Source organism: Wyeomyia smithii, chromosome 3 (genome assembly GCF_029784165.1).
Source record: "Wyeomyia smithii strain HCP4-BCI-WySm-NY-G18 chromosome 3, ASM2978416v1, whole genome shotgun sequence".
Lineage (NCBI taxonomy): Eukaryota > Metazoa > Arthropoda > Insecta > Diptera > Culicidae > Wyeomyia > Wyeomyia smithii.
This window is the reverse complement of record NC_073696.1, coordinates 175,001,755-175,022,721: the sequence shown is the minus strand read 5'-3', so window position 1 is coordinate 175,022,721 and position 20,967 is coordinate 175,001,755. Positions and strand designations below refer to the sequence as shown.

At 37.8% G+C, this 20,967-nt stretch overlaps 2 protein-coding genes across 2 annotated transcripts; one reads left to right on the top strand and one right to left on the bottom strand.

Annotated features, from left to right (window-relative positions):
- The first annotated feature begins 5,158 nt into the window (after positions 1-5,158).
- Positions 5,159-6,542, top strand: LOC129731955 (programmed cell death protein 6). Its single transcript, XM_055692361.1, has 2 exons — positions 5,159-5,278; positions 5,358-6,542. Exon 2 carries the CDS (start codon positions 5,371-5,373, stop codon positions 5,893-5,895), a length of 525 nt encoding a protein of 174 aa, XP_055548336.1. The 5' UTR covers positions 5,159-5,278; positions 5,358-5,370; the 3' UTR covers positions 5,896-6,542.
- Positions 6,543-7,055: 513 nt separating this feature from the next.
- On the bottom strand, positions 7,056-7,698 carry LOC129731956 (single-pass membrane and coiled-coil domain-containing protein 4 homolog). Its single transcript, XM_055692362.1, has 2 exons — positions 7,528-7,698; positions 7,056-7,397 (listed from the first exon to the last, which is right to left on the bottom strand). Exon 2 carries the CDS (start codon positions 7,376-7,378, stop codon positions 7,196-7,198), a length of 183 nt encoding a protein of 60 aa, XP_055548337.1. The 5' UTR covers positions 7,379-7,397; positions 7,528-7,698; the 3' UTR covers positions 7,056-7,195.
- Between the last annotated feature and the right edge of the window lie 13,269 nt (positions 7,699-20,967).

The following is a 20,967-nucleotide window of genomic DNA, read 5'->3' as shown; positions in this document are numbered from 1 at the left end:
CTGGAAACCAGCAAAATTTTGCTGATTTTTCGTGTGCTGTGCTTCCAGCAATCTGTTCAGCAAAATGAAATTTTCTAATTATTCAGTAGTGCTCAATTGCATAAAAGTGACAAGTCGTTTGCTGCATGTTCGGTAAAACAAAATACAACTTGCTGGTTGTCAGCTATGAAAATTTGCTGTTCGTTCAGCAAAGCATAAATCAATTTGCTGGTTACCCGTTTATTCAATGTTTCCGTCAGGCACCAGATTCCATCCGCCAATCGGATCATAGGCAAATTACTGTTGAACTAGAGATGTATATGATTATCATTTCAACTTTTAAGTTCATCTAGCCCAACAAGGACTTAGCTATGGTCCCATATTCGCTATCAGGAGCTTAGCGATGATCCCGTACCAGCTGCACAGCGATTTGGCGTGTTTTACTAATGACGGCTTGACGTAAATTTTTTGACATATCAATTCTTTTGCTGGATTCCTGCAAACATTCATTTACTGTTTTCTGTTCAGCAAATAGTTTTGCTGTATTTTCGCGAATCACTGAATCGATTACTGGTTTTCAGTAAATTCAGGGTGGCCACTCAATATCAATTTTCAATTTCCCGGTTTTTCCCGGTTTTCCCGATGATATTTAGTGAAATTTCCCGGTGTTTTATTTTTAAAACATATGAGAAAAAAATCAATTTTCACATGCTTATTTGTGCCTTGCAAAAATAGTGTTACAAAACTTTGAAAATCATTCCTCCTTCATCGTGTTTAGCTGTTTGTCGACTTTAGCAAGTACCTTCATGGTGATCTGCTGCACAATTTTCGCCCTCTTTATCTCCAAATCGTTGACAATCTTTGCCTTCTCGCGCTTTTTTGCTTCCTTCTGCATCTTTCTCTGTCAACCTTCTCTCGAGCTTGCAGTGCTTCTGTATCAGGATGCCAATGAAATGCGTGGGATAAATTCAAGAGTTGGGGCATAGAGTTTTTGTTTTCTAGAAAAATGTCCTCAGGCAAAACTTCAAGCGGACTTTGGGAAGAAGAGCCTCAGAGTGACCAATGAAAAAAATGCACATGAACTGTCATGATGCATTTTGCAAAATCACGATCTGTTATTTCAAAACAATTTTTTTTTTCGAAAAACTTCGATCCTGGGATTTTAAAATTTTCGAGCTGGGGTCAATGTATTGTATAAGAAATTTTCTCATGGTCCGTAAAATAAATTCAACTGACACTCTGAATAAACAATTTGAAAAAAAAAATTATTTAGCTACTGTTTGTTTTTGATATAGAAAAAAAAACTGAGAAATCTTTAACAAATAGCTCTTCAAGGTGGCGTCTTTCCCCAACAAAATCAAGTAGTCAAAAGGTCCAACACAGAATGAAAAAATTTGTTTTGCTGCTTTTTGCTGCTTGTGGTTAAAATCATACCAAAAATCGGGACGTACAAACCGGGTAGCTCCGTTCCGGTCCGGTTCGAAATAAAATCGAGACTCGAAGTTTCCGGTCCTATTTGACTTTTGACCGGATTCTCCCCGATGCGATGTCGAACACTATTCACAAGAAGTTTCAATACGCCTCCCGCGACGCTGATAACTTTTTGACTTCTTTAAAATCTGACAATATATGTTACGGAACAGTAAATTTATCCACCTGATCAAGCCTGATTTTATTTGACGCAGATCTTGCTGCGAAGCCGCTGTCGACTTTAACTGAAACCAACAACCAGCTTTCCCCTAGCCGGCAGAATCATGCCAGTTAGGTAAACATGAAAAAAAAACAGGGTCTCATGTTGACATTTCAGCTCTTCAAGGTAGCGTCTTTCCCCAACAAAATCAAGTAGTCAAAAGGTCCAACACAGAATGAAAAAATTTGTTTTGCTGCTTTTTGCTGCTCGTGGTTAAAATCATACCAAAAATCGGGACGTACAAACCGGGTAGCTCCGTTCCGGTCCGGTTCGAAATAAAATCGAGACTCGAAGTTTCCGGTCCTATTTGACTTTTGACCGGATTCTCCCCGATGCGATGTCGAACACTATTCACAAGAAGTTTCAATACGCCTCCCGCGACGCTGATAACTTTTTGACTTCTTTAAAATCTGACAATATATGTTACGGAACAGTAAATTTATCCACCTGATCAAGCCTGATTTCATTTGACGCAGATCTTGCTGCGAAGCCGCTGTCGACTTTAACTGAAACCAACAACCAGCTTTCCCCTAGCCGGCAGAATCATGCCAGTTAGGTAAACATGAAAAAAAAACAGGGTCTCATGTTGACATTTCCTCATAAACTGTTGAACGAATAAAGCGGCAGACATGAAGAAGGATGATTTTCCCGGCGTGAAGCCTAATTTCCCGGTTTTCCCGTATTTTTTTCCCGGTGATTTGAAATTCCCGGCTTTTTCCCGCTTTTCCCGTTTTTCCCGGTAGAGTAGCCACCCTGAGTAAATGTATTTATCAAACATTCAAAAAATGATCTCAACTATAGTATCGATACTTCTGGTATCGATACTTTTCGACCGATATTTTGAGTATCTCGATACTTTTGGTCCTTCGGGTATCGATACTGAAGTATCGATACTCTCCGTCGTATCGCCCAATGCTAAAACAACTAGACGAACTCAATGGTAAACTCAAATAGCTACGTCACTATTTGGCATCATCTCTGGGCAGAAGGGGGCAAGCAGAGGGGCGTGTGCAAGTGTTAGTAGGTTTTCTCCTCACCTCTCTTTTATACTCATTGTATATGTATGTCATAAAGTGTTCTAGCGTAAAAAAAGATCTCGATTTCGAGCACTATATCATTGTCATATTTGTTTATATGTATGTCATAAAGTGTTCTACACTATAAAAAAATGTCACGATTACTTCAAGTGTTTTTGCACTTTACTCAATTCGTCACATCACACTGCAAGTTGAAGTGATTTAGTGTTGATTTCTCGATGATTAACACTTTCCAATGAAATGATTTTGCGTTGAAAACTGGTTAATGGAAATCACCATCGTACTATAATGAATATCTCTTGTATTATCACTACTGTTTAAATCAATTGAATTACAGCTGCAATTCAAATTGACAAACGTCAAAACCATAAAGCGAAATAAAAATAGTGACAATGGCGAACGGTGCAAGCAGCTCATTTATCCAGAGATCGGAAATTTATTTGAGCGTAAGTTTTATTGAATGTTTTAAGTTAAAATAACAATAAAACGACTCGTTTACAGATCCTGAAATCAATTGCATCGATACAGTAACAGGGAACATTTCTAGGATCATTTTGTTATTAAATTAAAAATCTAAAATAAAATAAAATTAAAAATCTAAAATAAAAAGAAGTCTCTTGAATTTATTGCAAATTTATATAATTATCCAACTGACCGACATTCCGTGTCTCAAACATAAGCACATCAACAAAGTTATGTTCAACAACAGAAAATAAAGTGATTCGCTGTTGATTTCATCGTTCTTTGCATTAATATATTTCGAAAGATTTTCATTCAACTCTGAAATGTTAGGCAAGTAGTGCGAATTCAATAGCAAATCACTTTACTTCGACGTGATTTTTATTTACAGTGTAGCGTAAAAAAAGAAATGTATATCTTTTGTAACTATCGTAACGCTTGAATTTTAGAACATCCACGGGGATGGCATCGCTGTCAGCTACCATACATTTGACGCGTTACCAACATCACTGGCACTGGCACCCGAAAAATGGTCAGTTCACCCTTTTCTTATGTCGATTCGGGCAAACCGGTTAAATGTTGACTGCAATTATTGATAGCATATCAGACAGTTTTGAGCAATTTCTCAAGGTTTTTATTTAGTTTATTAATTGTGCCCCAAAACAAAGTGAAGCAAACTGTGACAGCAGAGAAAGTAGTTTTGGGATAAACTGTACAGAAATAGATGTTAGTAACGCTTGAAGGCTACCATACCATTCCCTTGATAACATCTCGCTTTCAGGACGTCACATTATGTTATTGATAACGGTTAGTGGCGAGTGGTGTTATGCGTTTTGACAGGTTTTGACGGAGTTCAAAAAGAATTTGGGAAGTTTGGAAACTATTCGCACTTATGCGAACTCTCATTCCTATACTGCCCATAACCGCATAATTGTAACATTTGCAAAATTGGTTGTTCAAGCAAATGACACTTTTATGTTTTGACCTAAAATGCATTGTTCCCAATATATTTTTGCAAATAGACAGTTCAACTAAACTTAGTATCACGAACAAAGCACTACTTTACACTATGTAAACGTTGACCACTACTTTTGAAGTCAAATTGGTTGAAATTTTTGCAATGATACTTTTATGCCGTTACTTTCAAGCTACTTTTGGAATATATTACAGTGGAAATGAAGTTTTTCTTGTAATCAACAAGCATGAGCTGAACATCAGAAACGGATCACCGGTAGTTGGCTACCGGACCAGAATAACTTCCGAGTTTCAAAGGATGCAGAAGTGGATTTGGATGGAAGCTTTTATGACAAAAAAGTTGAAAAGGTTAGGTAGTGTTACAATTATGCGGTTATTTACGCTATGTGACAAAACAACTTGGTATTTTTTACGACTTTTTTCAAACAAACATTAGCATATTTTTTCAAATGTAAAAAGTACATACTATTTTAAGCATGTCCCAATAAAAAACGCAAAATCTATAAAATGTCGAATGTTACAGTTATGCGATCACAGGCAGTATATGATTGTCCACATGTGCATGATGACAAAATCAAAAATAATTCTTCTTTTTCTTCTTTCTCTCATGCAAAAACTAAAATATCAGCAACGCCGTTAAAGCGAATTGTATCATATGCTCAAATGTGACTTCCGTGGAGAATTATTAAGACGTAGTTTTCATGTGAAGGTTTGCTAACTTTTACAAAGGAACCAAGCTGTTGACTGTATTCTTTCTAAAGGCCCAAAGTCAAAACACAATTGATACGTTGCGGCTGCGTTTGTGCCAATTTGATAGTTTGCTGGGGTCTAAATTTTAAGTTGATAGCGTTTTACTTATTCAAGTTCAATCGGTTGACTTTAAAATATCTACTTCGACCCCATCAGCATAACCTAGCAACACTGATTATCGGCCATTTTTGTAACTAAGTTACGTATGTTACATACTGTGACGTGCTTCAGAGAGCTAAAACTTGATAAAATTTAGCTGTATACAGGTCTTGGCTTAGATGAGTCACAAACGTCATATGGGAAAGTTTACAGTGTACTAGACTGTGTATTGTGTTTTCGTAAGAATACTGTCTATATATTTCACTCATCACTTTAAATCAGTTACTTCGTAAGTACAACTATTATTTTCTAGAATTGAATTATTATTTTCTAGAATTGTACCTATATACTATTAAATACGCCAACAGAAATACAACAAAAATGTCCGGTATGCCAGACCAACAGTTCTTATGGAATATTTTTCAAAAAGTGGATAGAGACCGGAGTGGCTTTATTTCGGCAGATGAACTACAGCAAGCCTTATCAAATGGTACTTGGAATCCTTTCAATCCAGAAACCGTTCGACTTATGATAGGAATGTTCGATAGGTCGAATCGAGGCTGTGTAAGCTTTCAGGATTTTGGTGCGTTATGGAAATATGTCACTGACTGGCAGAATTGCTTTCGCTCATTTGATACAGACAACTCCGGGAATATCGACAAAAATGAATTGAAGTCGGCACTGACTGCGTTCGGATATCGTCTTTCCGATGGTCTGTACGATATATTAATTAGGAAATTCGATCGTTACGGAAAAGGTACTATTCTGTTTGATGACTTTATCCAGTGCTGTGTGATACTGTATACACTCACGTCAGCGTTTAGACAGTATGATACAGATCAGGATGGTGTAATAACCATCCACTATGAACAATTCCTCAACATGGTATTCAGTCTAAAAATCTAAACATGTGTATTCAATGTACCATCATACATTGTTGATTCGAAAAATAACCAACTTTTCCTATAAATGAGTCGTCCGAGCTTTGCCTTCGAATGGTGAAAAAACTAAATGATACTGTCTATTTTTAGTCATATAGGAGGCAATGCGATGTTCTATTTTAAACTATTGTTACTGACTATACCACAAATAATGTCATCAAATACCGATTCAAAACTGAGCAGAATGCATAAATTGGTGTCAACTACAATATAATTCTAATGTTACAAACCGCAGATACTGGAGATGAATTCTAAGCTGTACATTTTTAAATAATTCATCGCATACAACAACAATGTCTGGTCGTGTCGTTTTCCGATTAGCAGTTGATGTAATCATATCAATACCAGCAAAGGCACGGGCGTTGATCAAAGTTTTATACATAAAATTTAATATAAAAAGTTATTCCCACTTTTCGTTTTATGCGTAGTTCAAATAAGCGATTGCAAGATAATCTGAAGTCTGCTAGCCACCAGAGGTGCCGTCGTCGTGCAACAAACGATGATACCAAACACTGTTGCCAAGTTATTACATATACATTGAAGCCGAAAGATCGTTTTGCTCTTTACTACAACATAGTTTATATTATTTGAATACAGGCTGTTTCCTTATTATATTTGTGTTATTGTTTCTTAACATATCCCTCATCATTTTAAGCCATGATCTAGTTTATGTTGAGCTCAGTCTTCAACGTTAAAATGCTGCTATCCTCAACACTGTTTCCTAAACTTTGAACTTTAATAAAATTTCAGACATATTCTGCATAATCAGAACGATACACCTACATTTTATAATATCAGGAAAGCTAGCAAACTGATACCCCTGATACCACAAGTACTGGTTATCAAAGTAGACTTCTCTCGACCACGTATTTCAAATGAGACGAGTTGCTTGTCGAATGCTGAGTCATATTCCACTCGTATTAGATGTAAAGAGAAAACGATTTATCAATATGTAATTTAACTTTACATCGAAAATAAGTTTATAGTTTTCCGGATAAAATAATTTAAGTAAACTTAATAACTGCAGTAGTTATTAGGAGTTACTCATTTGAATATGGAAATCATATCATTTTTTCATGACTTGTTAGCATGTCATTTAGGTTGCAATATAAAGCTGCCTACCAATAAGTTTAAGTTTTTTTTATTGCTTTGTACAAATGTTTTTTCTGGATACTGGTTGACTGGTGTAAATAATGTTTGAATATTGTTAAAAATGCCTCAAAAGACAATAAAATAACGAAATAATGTATATATTCGTTTTGTTTTTAAAGTTCTTCGTAGCGTGGACGTGTTTTAAGGAAGACATATACCACTATACACAGGAAGATCACTCCACAGGTGGGAAGTACGATTGTTTTGAGCTGCTGTTGAATTTTAACATTTTCCCCACGACGTTCCTGTTTTTGCTTCCGCGTTTCACGAGTTTGTCCACCTCTTAGTTTTCTCATATTTGTGGTAGATAAATGGCTAAGTATGGGACACAAAGTAGAAAAAAATCCAAACATTTCATTAAAACACGATACAGTGAACAACTAATGCCACGTAGGAAAATGGCTTTCTACGTGTCCTTATTTAACTTTAGCTGAGCTTTACCGACCTTTTGTAAACTTTTATATAGTGGGTTAAGATACGGTTTAGTTCAAATTATATATTTTTTTAATATCACAACTGTAGTCTTGTTTTACTGTAGGTATGCATATGACGTGTCTGATAAAAAAAAAACAAGTTAAAAACCGGTTATGGGTCTTCGGCATAACATAATAATAACGGTGAAATCAGCTAGAAGCTAAGACAAGACGCGACAGCTGGCTTCTTATTTTTCTTTTCGTAACGGCCGGCATCCCCGTCGAAATTTTTTTGAACGTTCCACACCGTTGATGCCAGAATGATTATTTTTAACAACTTTTGCAGGTCAATGAAAATAAAACAAATTTAAAATGTAATATATATAGGCGAATAATACTCAATTTTTATTAATTATTTTATGTTCAATAAAACATACTTCTTCTATCAATTTTTTTCTTCCTAAGTTTCTTGGTACCCAAATTTTTTCTTCCTAAGTTTCTTGAAATTCAACCGAAATAGTAAAGAACGATAAATCAATGCATTTTTAAAGTTATAAGGTCTTAGGCTAAGACAAGACGCGATAGCTGGCTTCTTATTTTTCTTTTCGTAACGGCCGGCATCCCCTTCGAAATTTTTTTGAACGTTCCACACCGTTGATGCCAGAATGATTATTTTTAACAACTTTTGCAGGTCAATGAAAATAAAACAAATTTTAAATGTAATATATATATAGGCGAATAATACTCAATTTTTATTTATTATTTTATGTTCAATAAAGCATACTTCTTCTATCAATTTTTTTCTTCCTAAGTTTCTTGGTACCCAAATTTTCTCTTCCTAAGTTTCTTGGACTTCAACCGAAATAGCAAAGAACGATTAATCAATGCATTTTTAAAGTTATAACAGTGAAATACATTATTCGGTAATATCATGTACCTTGCATTCTTTTGCATCATTATTTATGAAAAATTATAACAGCTAAATTATGACTCTCCAGCAACACTGCTTTACAGTGAAAAATAACCTCGTTGTATTTTCTACGTGACGATTGCGTTATCGGATTTAGCCAATCAGCAGCCGGTTCAAATTGGTTGAATGTAACGGTGACCAGCTGTCACGTCTTCTTAGGTCTTAGGCTAAGACAAGACGCGACAGCTGGCTTCTTATTTTTCTTTTCGTAACGGCCGTCATCCCCGTCGAAATTTTTTTGAACGTTCCATACCGTTGATGCCAGAATGATTATTTTTAACAACTTTTGCAGGTCAATGAAAATAAAACAAATTAAAATTGCAATATATAGGCGAATAATACTCAATTCTTATTTATTATTTTATGTTCAATAAAGCATACTTCTATTATCAAATTTTTTCTTCCTAAGTTTCTTGGACTTCAACCGAAATAGTAATAAACGATTAATCAATGCATTTTTAAAGTTATAACAGTGAAATACATTACTCGTTAATATCATGTACCTTGCATACTTTTGCATCATTATTTATGAACAATTATAATAGCTAAATTATAACTCTCCAGCATCACTGCTTTACAGTGAAAAGTAACCTCGTTGTATTTTCTACGTGACGATTGCGTTATCGAATTCAGCCAATCAGCAGCCGGTTCAAATTGGTTGAATGTAATGGTGACCAGCTGTCACGTCTTGTCTTAGGTCTTAGGTATAAACGAAAACTGTAACACTTGGTAACGTTGCTGTTCTCTCACCGTTGTACGTTATACATAAGCGACACAGAGAAATAATATTTTGCATCTATTAAATATTCATTGTTAATTTGACCGCCAGACAGAGAGTTTGATTCGTGTTGTTGATAGAATCCATAGATCCTAACCTAATAGACTAAACTAGCAGTACAAACTAACAAACAGACGTAACAATGGAACCCCTAGCAGGTTGACGATATAACCACAGAGAACAGACATTCATGTTCATATAAAAAAAATTAAAAATCGTGTGCAAAAATTTGAATCAAAATTCGATAATACACTAACGACATCTGTCTTGTTGTGCCCCAGTTGCACTGCATAAATATTGCCGTATCGATATTTTATCGATATCAGTGCTTGGTTTGTCAATAACGCCCCATAGCGGGAGCATTACCACTTACTGTTAAATGACGGTTGCAAGTTTTTACACATCCTTTGAAAATAAGATCAACGTCTGATCTCTGTGATAAAACCATCCATTAGCAGTAGCATCCTTAAATGTTTCCCATTCACATGCCTCCCCTCTAGAAAAAATTTAAGATGTATTTTGCGGTGAGAACAGTAAACGGACAATGTTTTATGCCTTTCTCCTAGAAAGGTATAGCCACAGACTAACAGACGTAACACTGGAACCTAGCTCCATCGCCACAAAAAAACGTTCATTTCAAATTTTCATTCAAATAACAGTCATCGCGCGAAAACGTCGTCTGGGGCGCTGTCATGCAATATCATGCATATTTTGTAGTTCCCCATTTGACACATGCAGTAACGCTGGCGCTGATGTCGAAATACATGACGCAACGCGAACACGACAGCAGATGGTGCTAGTGTTACTAACGTAAAGTACTGGAATCATCCAAACGATGATTTTATTGAAAATTTGTTCGACGTGTCATGTCTGTTAGTCTGTGCTTTCCGGTTTCTTAACCTGTCTACGATATCTATCTAGTTCTTCAATTATCGGATCACTGACTCTATCCTTATTACCTGCGATTATATCTCTATCAGTCACCATATCATTTCCTGGGTTTTCCTAATTTCCATTGTCTTCCTCCGTTACATCTTCTTCACTGGTTTGTAGCTTTTTTAGATGAGCACTGTTCCTAAAATAGGTTTTTCCCGATACCTTGGACCTGACAGTTATCATACTTCCATTGACCTCGGCAATATTAAACTCTTCTGCTGCAAACGTCGGTTGCAAAGATCCTATCTGCTGAATGTGCATAATAACCGTATCACCTTCTTTTAATTGATGAGATGTCGCGTGACGCCGTTCGTCTGATTGTTTCTTGGGGTGTGGCATGCATGGCATGCATGTATCATGATCAGTGCTGATAAAAGTCATTTTCCCCAGCAAAATTCTTCGAAAATTACAGCCAATCCTTTTTCAATTTTCACTTCCAATGATCGCTGCACTCTTTCAGATACACTAGATTTTCGTCCTAGTAACGTGCTGTTATACTCAGATGAAATAGATCGCGCTCATCGTTCACGGTTACGGAATAAAATTTGACGACAAATCCAACCAAATGATCTTCACTTCAAGGCGAAAAAGAAAAACAAACAGTCCACTTAACCAAAATGAACCTTACCGAAACACTTTTTCACTGACACTGACCGATGCCTTGACAATCTTCGTTAACTGATAAACTGATTTTGTTGTCTTGCTTTCATCGCATGAAATATAATGAGGTGTTTTGACAGTTCACTTCCATGCAAAAAGCGGGAAGGGAGAACTCTGAAAGGATTGTAAGAAAATAACGTTTATGGATGCTTTTTTTCACTTTCACTCAAGAGTGTCAACAAATATCAACCCTGATCATGATACATGAGCAGGTAACTCATTAAATCATGTTCCCAATCTGTTCCTTGAATTGTGCTGATTTTGATTCTTCGTCCGATGTTCCTCATTTGTCTTTCCACCGCTCCATTTTGTTCTGGCCAATACGGGATGGAAAGATTCAAATGTATGCCATAACTGGTGCAAAACTGTTTAAGCTCCGATGACCTAAACTGAGGACCGTTATCCGCTGTGATCGAACGTGGTAAGCCAAATAACGCGAACATTCTCAAAAGCGCACTGATCACTTTTTGGGTAGTAGCTGGTTTCATGGCTTCAACTTGAATGAACCTGCTTGTGTAACACACCACCACGAGTAAAGATTTCCCCAACGGTAAACCTTTCTTGAAATCCATTGCGAGATCTTGCCACGGCTGTGTAGGAAAACGACGAATGATCGGGTTTAAGCTTTCGGGAATAGACGTCATCTGACAGGGTTTTTATCTTTTTACCACTTGTTCTACTAGTTTATCCATCCCTGGAAACCAAACTTTGGATCTCAGAAGAGCTTTGATCTCTGTGCTGCCCTGGTGCCCAAAGTGAGCTAGTTGTACAACTTTTTCTCTTATTGATGAAGGAATAACATTCCTATCACCCCTACACCGCCAAGTCATTTTTGATTGTTGAGACTGCGTACTGCAAGGAAATGCCATCCCAATCTCCTGTCTCGATGGCCTCTCTTACCTTGCAAAGTTCTTCGTCTTCAGTTGTCGCTTTACAAATATCTTCAACACGTATAGTAACAGCACAGACTAACAGACGTAACACTGGAATCTAGCTCCATCGTCACGAGAAAACGATCATTTCAAATTCCCAATCCTATAGCAGTCTTCGCGCGACAACGCCGCTTGAGGCGCTGTCATGCAATCTCATACATATTTTGTGGTTCCTCATTTGACACATGCCGTAACGCTAGCGCTGATGTCGAAATACATGACGCAGCGCGAACACGGCAGCAGATGGTGCTAGTGTTACTATCGTAAAGCACTGGAATCGTCCGAACGATGATTCTATTTAAAATTTGTTCGAAGTGTTATGTCTGTTTGTCTGTGGTGACAGGTTTCGATTCTTGTACTATCCATTGTACGATATCTCCTTCTACATCTGTTATTTCAGCAGGTTTTTGTCTCCAGGTTCATATCTAACCTCAAAATCGAAAGAATGTAGTCTCAGGATCCATCTTTCTGTTCCAGCTGATGGTTTCGATTGTACACGGTTGAACAAATATTGCAACGGCTTGCAGTCGGTAATCAGAGTGAAATGGTGTCCATAGAAATACATATAAAACTTTTCCATAGCCCATACCATCGCGTAGCACTTTTTCTCTGTCTGACAATACTTTTTTTCGTGAATAGATAGACTCTTAGAGGCACAGTATATTGTTCTTGATATACCGTCTTTGACCTGTACCATGATGGCTCCAACCCCAACAGGACTAGCATCTGTAATGAGTAATGTCTCGTCAACAGGGTTGAAAAATCCAAGTGACTCGACCTTCCCTAGTGTAGCCTTTATCTCCATAAGCTCTTGATCGTGTTTATCCCGCCAAACGAACGGTGTATCCTTAATGAGAAGCTCTCTCATGCAGGCTGTCATTGGTGCTAAGTTGGGAATAAATTTACCGACAAAGTTTATCGTTCCCATCAAAGATTTAAGCTCTGTCATACAGCTTGGAGGCTGTAAATCCAAAATTGCCTGTATCTTGTCATGTGTTGGTCTAATTCCATGCACCGAAACTACATGTCCCAAAAAATTGCCTCTTCAACACCAAAAACTGACTTTGCCTTGTTAATCTTCAAATTATTTGCTTCTGCTCGTTTCATAAACTCATCCAGCCTTTCGTAATGTTCTTTCTCTGTACCGCCGTGAATAAGAGCATCATCGAGAAAAACGATAAGACCATCGATTCCGCGTAACAAGTTCTCCATTTCTCGCTGGAATAGTTCTGGTGCCGATTTGATACCGAACATCAATCGTCGAAATCGATATACACCACTCCGAGATGCGAATGTAGTTATTTTTCTACTATCAGGTTCCAACACAGGATGGTAATACGCAGACTCTAGATCAACTTTGGATAGTTTGGCAACTTTGGGGATCGATGCCATCGCGGAATCTATGTTTGGCATAGGATAATGTTCTCGAATAACCGCTTGATTAGCTACACGCATATCAATACAAACTCGTATTTTGCAATCACTCTTTCTAACAGGAATTATTGGTGAAACCCATGACTGGGGGCCTTCAACACGCTCAATGATCTTCTTGTCGATAAAATCGCGAATAATTTCTTCTACTGCAGCTTCCATTGCGATAGGAAGTCTCCTTGGAGCTTGAATTACTGGCCTGACTGATTCATCAATATGAATTTTGAGTGCGACTCCGGGAATCTTAGGAAACTCAGTCTCCGTATTTTTTGTATTGGAAGTACCAGTAATCATATTGACACTCAGGGCCGGATTTAGACGGTGGGGGGCCCGGGGCAAATTTGTTTGAGGCCCTTTTTTCTTAAAACATTTAGAGGTAACGTTCTGGAAGGTGACGAGCAAAAAAAAAACAGGAGGGTTGTGTGCAAAGCCACGACCGCAAGGTTGAAGTAGAATACTTTTACAAGAAAGATAAGCCGGCTGCTTGCGTGTCAGCCATTTTTTCTAGTAAATAAACATTGACTAATCGAATCAATCGAATTTGGCACTTCAACAAGGATTGACCATTTTCAATAATATAGTAAGTGGCCATCCACATACCACGTGGACAGCTTTGGGGGGGGGGGTTGTGTAATGTCCACGGTCCATACAAAATTTTCAGAATTAATATGAGCGGCAGTCCAAGGGGGAGGGGGGGGGGGGTTTGAAATTGTTTAAAATCTGCCACATGGTATGTGGATGGCCCCTAAGTTGCTTGTCATGGTTGGGGCTTGACAATTTTTAAATTTTGAGATGAAATTTTTTCGGATGTCGTGCTCATGACTAAAGAAAAATATAATTCAGTACGTTTTGAGACACGGAGATGAAGTAAAATTTATAACTTTTACAAATTTAAAAATGTGAATTAACTCATTAGGAAAAATTAACTCTTCAATCAAGTTTTTATTTCATCCTGAAAAGGACAATTTGTTGTTCATTTTAGTATCGGATAAGATGCTGATCACATCTTTGCGTTATCACTGACAGTGTGAATGAAATATTCCCTGTGATAAAATAAACAGTGAAAAACTGATTTAACACTCAAAACTAGACGGCTCACGTGTTGTCAAAATGAATCAACTTTTCATTGAATGCATTTACTAGTGCCCACTATCGCACAGAGCCTGCATTTCACTAGAGTGCCTCACTGCATCAGCCGCTATCGATGCTGAGATCCGCTGCAACTAGTTCGCTATCCATAGCCATGCCACAGTTGTGGCCGCTATACGCTGCCATGCGTATCCACTGTTCCTGCATCAGCTGCTATCGTTGCTGGAATCCGCTGCAACTAGTGCGCTATCCATTGCTACGCCACAGCTGTGGCCGCTTTCGCCATCGCTGGTATCCACTGCACTGCTAGTGCCGCTAAGGGAGGACGACTGCTGTTGTCGCTGTCTAGAACTATTATGAGCGGCTTCGGCTGAAACAGGCTCTTATATAGGCCAAATAGCATGTTTTAAGTTGCAAGGTACATGATTCTGTCGACCGTGCTTGGGAAGCAATCATATAACGACCAATCAGAGGTCGAATTTTTCGTTTTGATAAGGCTTGACTATTTTCAATAGTACAATTGTGTGAATAATAAAATTACAATTATCTTCCTTTGGGAAGAATCTTAGAAGATTTTCCAATCTGTTGCTGCAAGAACGAAAGAAATCCATCGAATACTAACCGATTCATTAGCATTTGAAATTGGACATATTTTTCACTTTTTTCGGTTTTAGATTTTCATTTCACATCCCTATGTAGCCGAACTTCCTGAGAGAAGTATTCTACTTCAAAAAAAGGTCGCCCCAGGACTAGGGGGGGGGGGGGGCCTCGAATCGGGAGGCCCGGGGCATTTGCCTCCTTCGCTCCCCCTTCAAATCCGGGCTTGTTGACACTATATTCAATTCGTAAAACTCCAAGTGCAAATGCAGTTGCTTTGCTTAGCAAATCAGTTTGACCTTTAGGTGCAACGAGAAAATGAGCCCAGATCCTATTTTTCTCTTCTGGTGTTCTGATTTCTGCTTCAAAGGCCATACTGAACTGATTTTTTTCGTTCGACGCAAAAGCTTCCAAGCTTAACGTTTTATCTGCTTTCCGTTCGTTGACAATTTTTGCTCCACTTCGTTGAAGTTTTTGATACGTACTCTCTCGAATTATATTCGCTGGTGATCCAGAGTCAACTACCAACGAAACTGGTACATCCCCGACGATAAATTTCAAAATTTCAGAAGGACCGTTATCATTCACGAAGGAAACACCGTTTCCTGCTTTATCATCATTGGATTCGATAACTGCATAGACCCTCTTCTTATTTTCATTTCGTAAAGAAGGTTCTTCCGCTTTCCTTTTACGACAACAGACTTTGAAGTGTCCCTTGTTTCCGCAGTTGAAACATGTAACGTTTCTAGCGACGCACTTAGAAATATCCTTCGCAATATGGCCGACCCGATTACAATTGTAGCACTTCCGATTATTTCTACCTGTCATCAGGTTTCCCGAAATTTTATTCACATTTCCTTGTATTGCTACACTCGAATTCCTATATTCCATTGTGTGTTTCTGTACTTCTTCAATGGTCTTGCCCAACTGCATTATTTATTTATTTATTGTCCAGGAAAATATAGGCTATAAGCCCGTTATCCACACTTAAGATTAAAATACAATAAATTCAAAAACAACAATACAAACAATTAACAGTCACGAAGTTGTCCTCTTAAATATAAACTTAATCTATTTTTTAAAACTGTTGGAGACATGTCGATATTAATAATGTGCTGTAATTCATTAAAAGATCAACTATCATATCATCAGGGTCAATAAATTTGCAGCGACTAGCCTGTCCTTTTAATCGAAAAACAAAATCTTCGAAAGTTTCGCTTTGTTATTGCTTCAACGCACGGAATTGATGCCTTTCAAACCGTTTGTTCAACTGCGGAGCAAAATGAGTGGCCAAAGCGTATATCGCTGACTCATATTTTAAAATTTGCAAATTGGCCTTATCACCTTCGATAGGGACTCCAATCTGAGCTTTATCAACTTTATCAAAATAACTCTGCAACTCAATTCCACCAATCACTAGCAACAGGTTATATTTTTCCTCATCATCAGTTACTCCGTTGGCGGCAATGAATCTCTCAAAAGCTTTTTTCCACCTCATCTAATCGTTCCTCGGATCGGATCCGACCGCGAACGCGGGCATTACAGCTGCATCTAATAAAATTAAGCAAAATAAAAAAAATACGATAAACTCTACCATAAACTAGGAAAACAGTCACCGACATCATCTATCCCATGTGAATATACATTTTCGACACTTTTGAACCAGAACAAACTCTGAACCATAAAATTCTCCAAATTTACGATCAAATTGCCCCTTTTTGCACGTAGCACGTTCCCTTCTCCATAGCACGAAGCATCTACTCTCATAGCATAAAGCAGTTTATCTCTTAGCACGAAGCATGTAGTCTCATAGCACGATGCTCTTGCATTTCGCATCATAGCACACAGCTCACTTCTCCACGTCGATTTTATTTTGTTCCCACCTCTACTAACGCAACCGAACTGACTAGCATTACGATCCCCCGTAGCACCGAGCACTACTACTTCCAGTTTCTCTCATTCGCATACTCAGCTATCGCGTTAGTCACTCGCCATCTTTCTTAAAAAACGCCAAGAGAAGAAAAAACGGTCACATGATTTTTTTTCTGTCTGCTCTGCGCCATCTTTAAAAATAATTATTACAAGTTTTCAACAATTGTCTCCCCAGAATTACATCAATTCATTTTGGTATTTCTCATCAGTACCTTCCTCGCTCCAAACACAAAAATTGCTTTTCACAAATGTAATGGGCATTACTCCAATAAAACCCACATACCTATTTTCATCCTCGTCGCCATTTGTATCGTTTTAGGGATTGTTTCCAACAGAACGTATCGCTAGACCAACTGGTTGTTTCCGTGTCCGAACTAATACTGAGCTCTCCCCGCAGTACGACATCCGAACCTCATCATCGCGAACACTAGTAATGGGAAAGTTATCGATATTTATCGTTAATATCGATAATTGGGTCCTAAAGCTATACAAGTTTTTATATATCATTTAAAAAAGCCGCGTTTTCTGAGCAAAACTGTTTATCGTTTTCCTTCAATTTTTAAATGAAGAGTAAAACAACTGCTCGAAAGGTCTTAGTTGACGTTTCGCCCATATACGGTATATGAGAGAACTGTCATTTAAGGCATTTCGAGCAGTTTTGGTATTATTTATTAAAAAATCGAAGGAAAACGATAAACATTTTTCAAAAATCACGTTTGGGATCATTCAAATAATACATAACGCTCTAGGGGGTGGGGGGGGGGGGGTATTCAGCGGAGCGTTATATTGCATGTGGCAAACATGTAAAATTGCGTTACATGGGGGTGGGGGGGGTATTGAAAATTGCCAGATTCCGCGTTATGTAATATTTGAATGGTTCCTTTTGCTCAGAAAATTGCACTCTTTCAGCTGATATATAAAAATCAGAAAACAGTTTTAAACTTTAGGACCCAATTGCTCCATGTCGATAATATCGTTAAATTCCAGCGCTAACGATAATTATCGATAATTTGCAGGTGGCAGTTTAGGCACCGACAAACTGACATGAAACTAGATTCTGAAATTTGATCAAAAATCCAAAACCGTCATTTTAAAATGCAGCGATCGCGTATGTCAAAACTGGCTGTCAACCGACGCGACGTTTGATATGACGCTGATATGAATGCTGATCAGTCATCTACAGGGATGCCAGGTCATTTTTTCAAATGTCATCACGCATCACGAAACATGTCATCACGCATTATTAATAAGTGAATACATCTCTACTAAAATTTTTACAGTTACCAAACATCATAGTAAACACACTAAATTGTGTTCAACTAAACTGCCGACTATTAGGCTTTCACGTCTTCATACGACCTCAAATGTCTTCCAAATAGAGACAAGCCTTCACATCTGGCATCTCTGGTCATCTGTAGTACGGTAGAGTTGTTGCGCGAACCCAAGTATGTGTGGCGCTAGTGTTGTAACATATTTAGATTTGAATTTTTGAGCAGAATAATCGTACATTTTTGTTCGAGGATTCATGTCAGTTTGTCGGTGGTTTAGGTGGCACAAAGTATGCGGATTATTTCTTGCACTTGCAAAATATCATATACAGCACTCGTTCGCTAATTGCACGCGATTTAGTTGCACTGCGTTTTAATTGCACGTCCGCTAGTTGCACGAAAGTGCAATTAAAAAGCAGTTTTGCGTCAAACTACACGTGGTTTTTAAAGCTAACGTCTCTCTGTCAAGTTTTGCGAGGGGATATTGAATGCACGAAATATTTAATTAATTGGAAAAAAATAATATCTTTTAATTTTGTTATTTTAGATCTTGATCGTATGTACTAAATAACAAATATACATAATCATATTGCACGTTTGTCCCATTTGTTTTCAATTATAGTCGATAAAATTGATTTCAATTTGATCACTTGTATCGGCTCCTGACTGAAATGTCGCATTAAGCTGTCCACACACTGAACAGCTTCTGAAAACGTGGGATTCTCTGAAATACAGTAATGTTCGTTACACTTCAACTAAGTTGCAATGCATGAAAAAATCTGACTGGCTCAAAATTGGTTCGTAAACAGATACACGAAAACAAAACATTAGCGCACCCCTTAAAAATTTTTGACAGTTTTGAGTTCATGCAATTAAAAAGCCCATCCGCTAATCGCACTGCAACTTTCGTGCAATTAGCGCACGAGTGCTGTAGTAGTTATCCCAAATAGCCAATTTTTGTTCCCAATTCTCTACTGGCCGAATAGACTTTGGTGAAATTGACAAGTGAACAAACATTATCCTTGCTTTTGCGACCTCACGCCACCACCGAAAATTATCGATAATCTATCGATAATATCGATAAAAGCTTGGAAACTATCGATGTTATCGTTAACGATTTATCTTAGAAACTACACAACCGATCTGAACAATGTTGATATCAGATGAACAGGCTAGTTAAAAGTTAACTGATGAATTATGATTGAACACGTGGTTTTAAAGTTTGGCTGCCCTATACGTTCCCTTTTTTTTTTTGATTATAATCGAACTTAAGCAACCGTTATGTATTAAATTGTTAAAACAACGAAAGTCTATTATCTCAAAGATTACACGACTCATTTGAACATAACTAGTGTCATATAAACGAGCCATCTCTCAAACATACAAATAACAAACTTCATAACAATTTGATAAAGTTATGGAAAGGATAGAAATTCAAAGACTATTTAAAACAATACCTGCTTTGATCAATTTATGTGGCCTCAACATAATTTAAATGTGGTATCGTACTATTTGAACGTTCCCGGTATCGCTCGTGATGAAATTGTAAGAAATTCATAGTCATTATTTTTATTTCGCTATTTCTTAAGCACTAAGAGCAAGCGCACCGGTGAGTTGCCATTTGAGTTGCTACTTTCACAACGCTGGCCGTTGCTATTTTGGATAGCAACCGATTTTCGCACCGGTCGTTGCTAATGGGGATTACCAATTCCACTATTTCTTTTTCACACCGGCAGTTGCCAATTTCTGAAGACCGTCACTAGCCAGCGTTGGCAAAATGTTTGTTTGTGATGTATTTCGCATATTTTTTGCGTATCTAGTAATAACCAACCTATCCGTCAGTCAATCTTTTCCGGAATGATCTACGTTCTTTCTGCTTCATAAAATGTTCCCTCCATTTCACGCAACTTTGTTTTAACTTTGTTTCCGTTTTCCCAAGTTATCGATAACATAATTCTTTTGCAGGTTTTTTTACTTGTGCGTACATGGATTTTTTCATCCTTACATGTTTATTTAAAGTAATTTCGTAAAAGTGGGCACGTCCCGCAACGTTGGCTTAAACGACTATTCTACTGAAAGCTGGCGAACTTTCATTAGTTGTATTCTGTATTCTATGATGTCTTGGTTCCCACAGTTTGCTATTAATATTTGAAAATTTGCCACCAAAAAAAGAAACTTGAATATAGAACGCGGAAATTGTTTTCGAGTATTTGGTTGATTCTAGTGATGAAGAAAGTGATTTCGCCAAACAAATTTCCTTATACGCGATTAAGAAAAGGGTTTTTGGAAAGATTCGGGGCGGCTCTCAGCCTAGTAAATAGCCAAACATTGACCGCCATACGGAGGAAGGTGCCATCCAGCGTTTTAACAATGTTTTCATGGGAAACACCGGTCAATACAGATGACCATTTCCAACGCCGCTTTCGAACGCAGGAGAAATATGGTTTTTTTATACAACGACCGAACTAAACGGGAATATAGTTGGTAATACTCCCGAGCAGATTTGCCTAAACCTTCCAGGTATATTGAATAATATTGGCCAATATTGTGAGGATTTGCGCTTTCCGCATCGTGTAGGTTGCACACCAAAATGTCAACCAACCAAATTGAGTTCACGCCGACACTTGCGTTCTACGACGTGTTTAACAAGCGAGGCAAAACATCTCGTCTTCCGTGGCCGACCAATTGAGGCCGCATTCGAAACACTCATCATCTTCGTAATATTATTACGAACATTCACTATCGAGCACAAAAAAAACAACAGTTTGACATTTCATCAAATAGCAACGATTCGGCTCTGGCATCACTGATTTGCCGGCAACGATTCGGCTCGTTGCTATCGCGTTGCCAAATTTAATAACTCGCTATTACCCGAGATT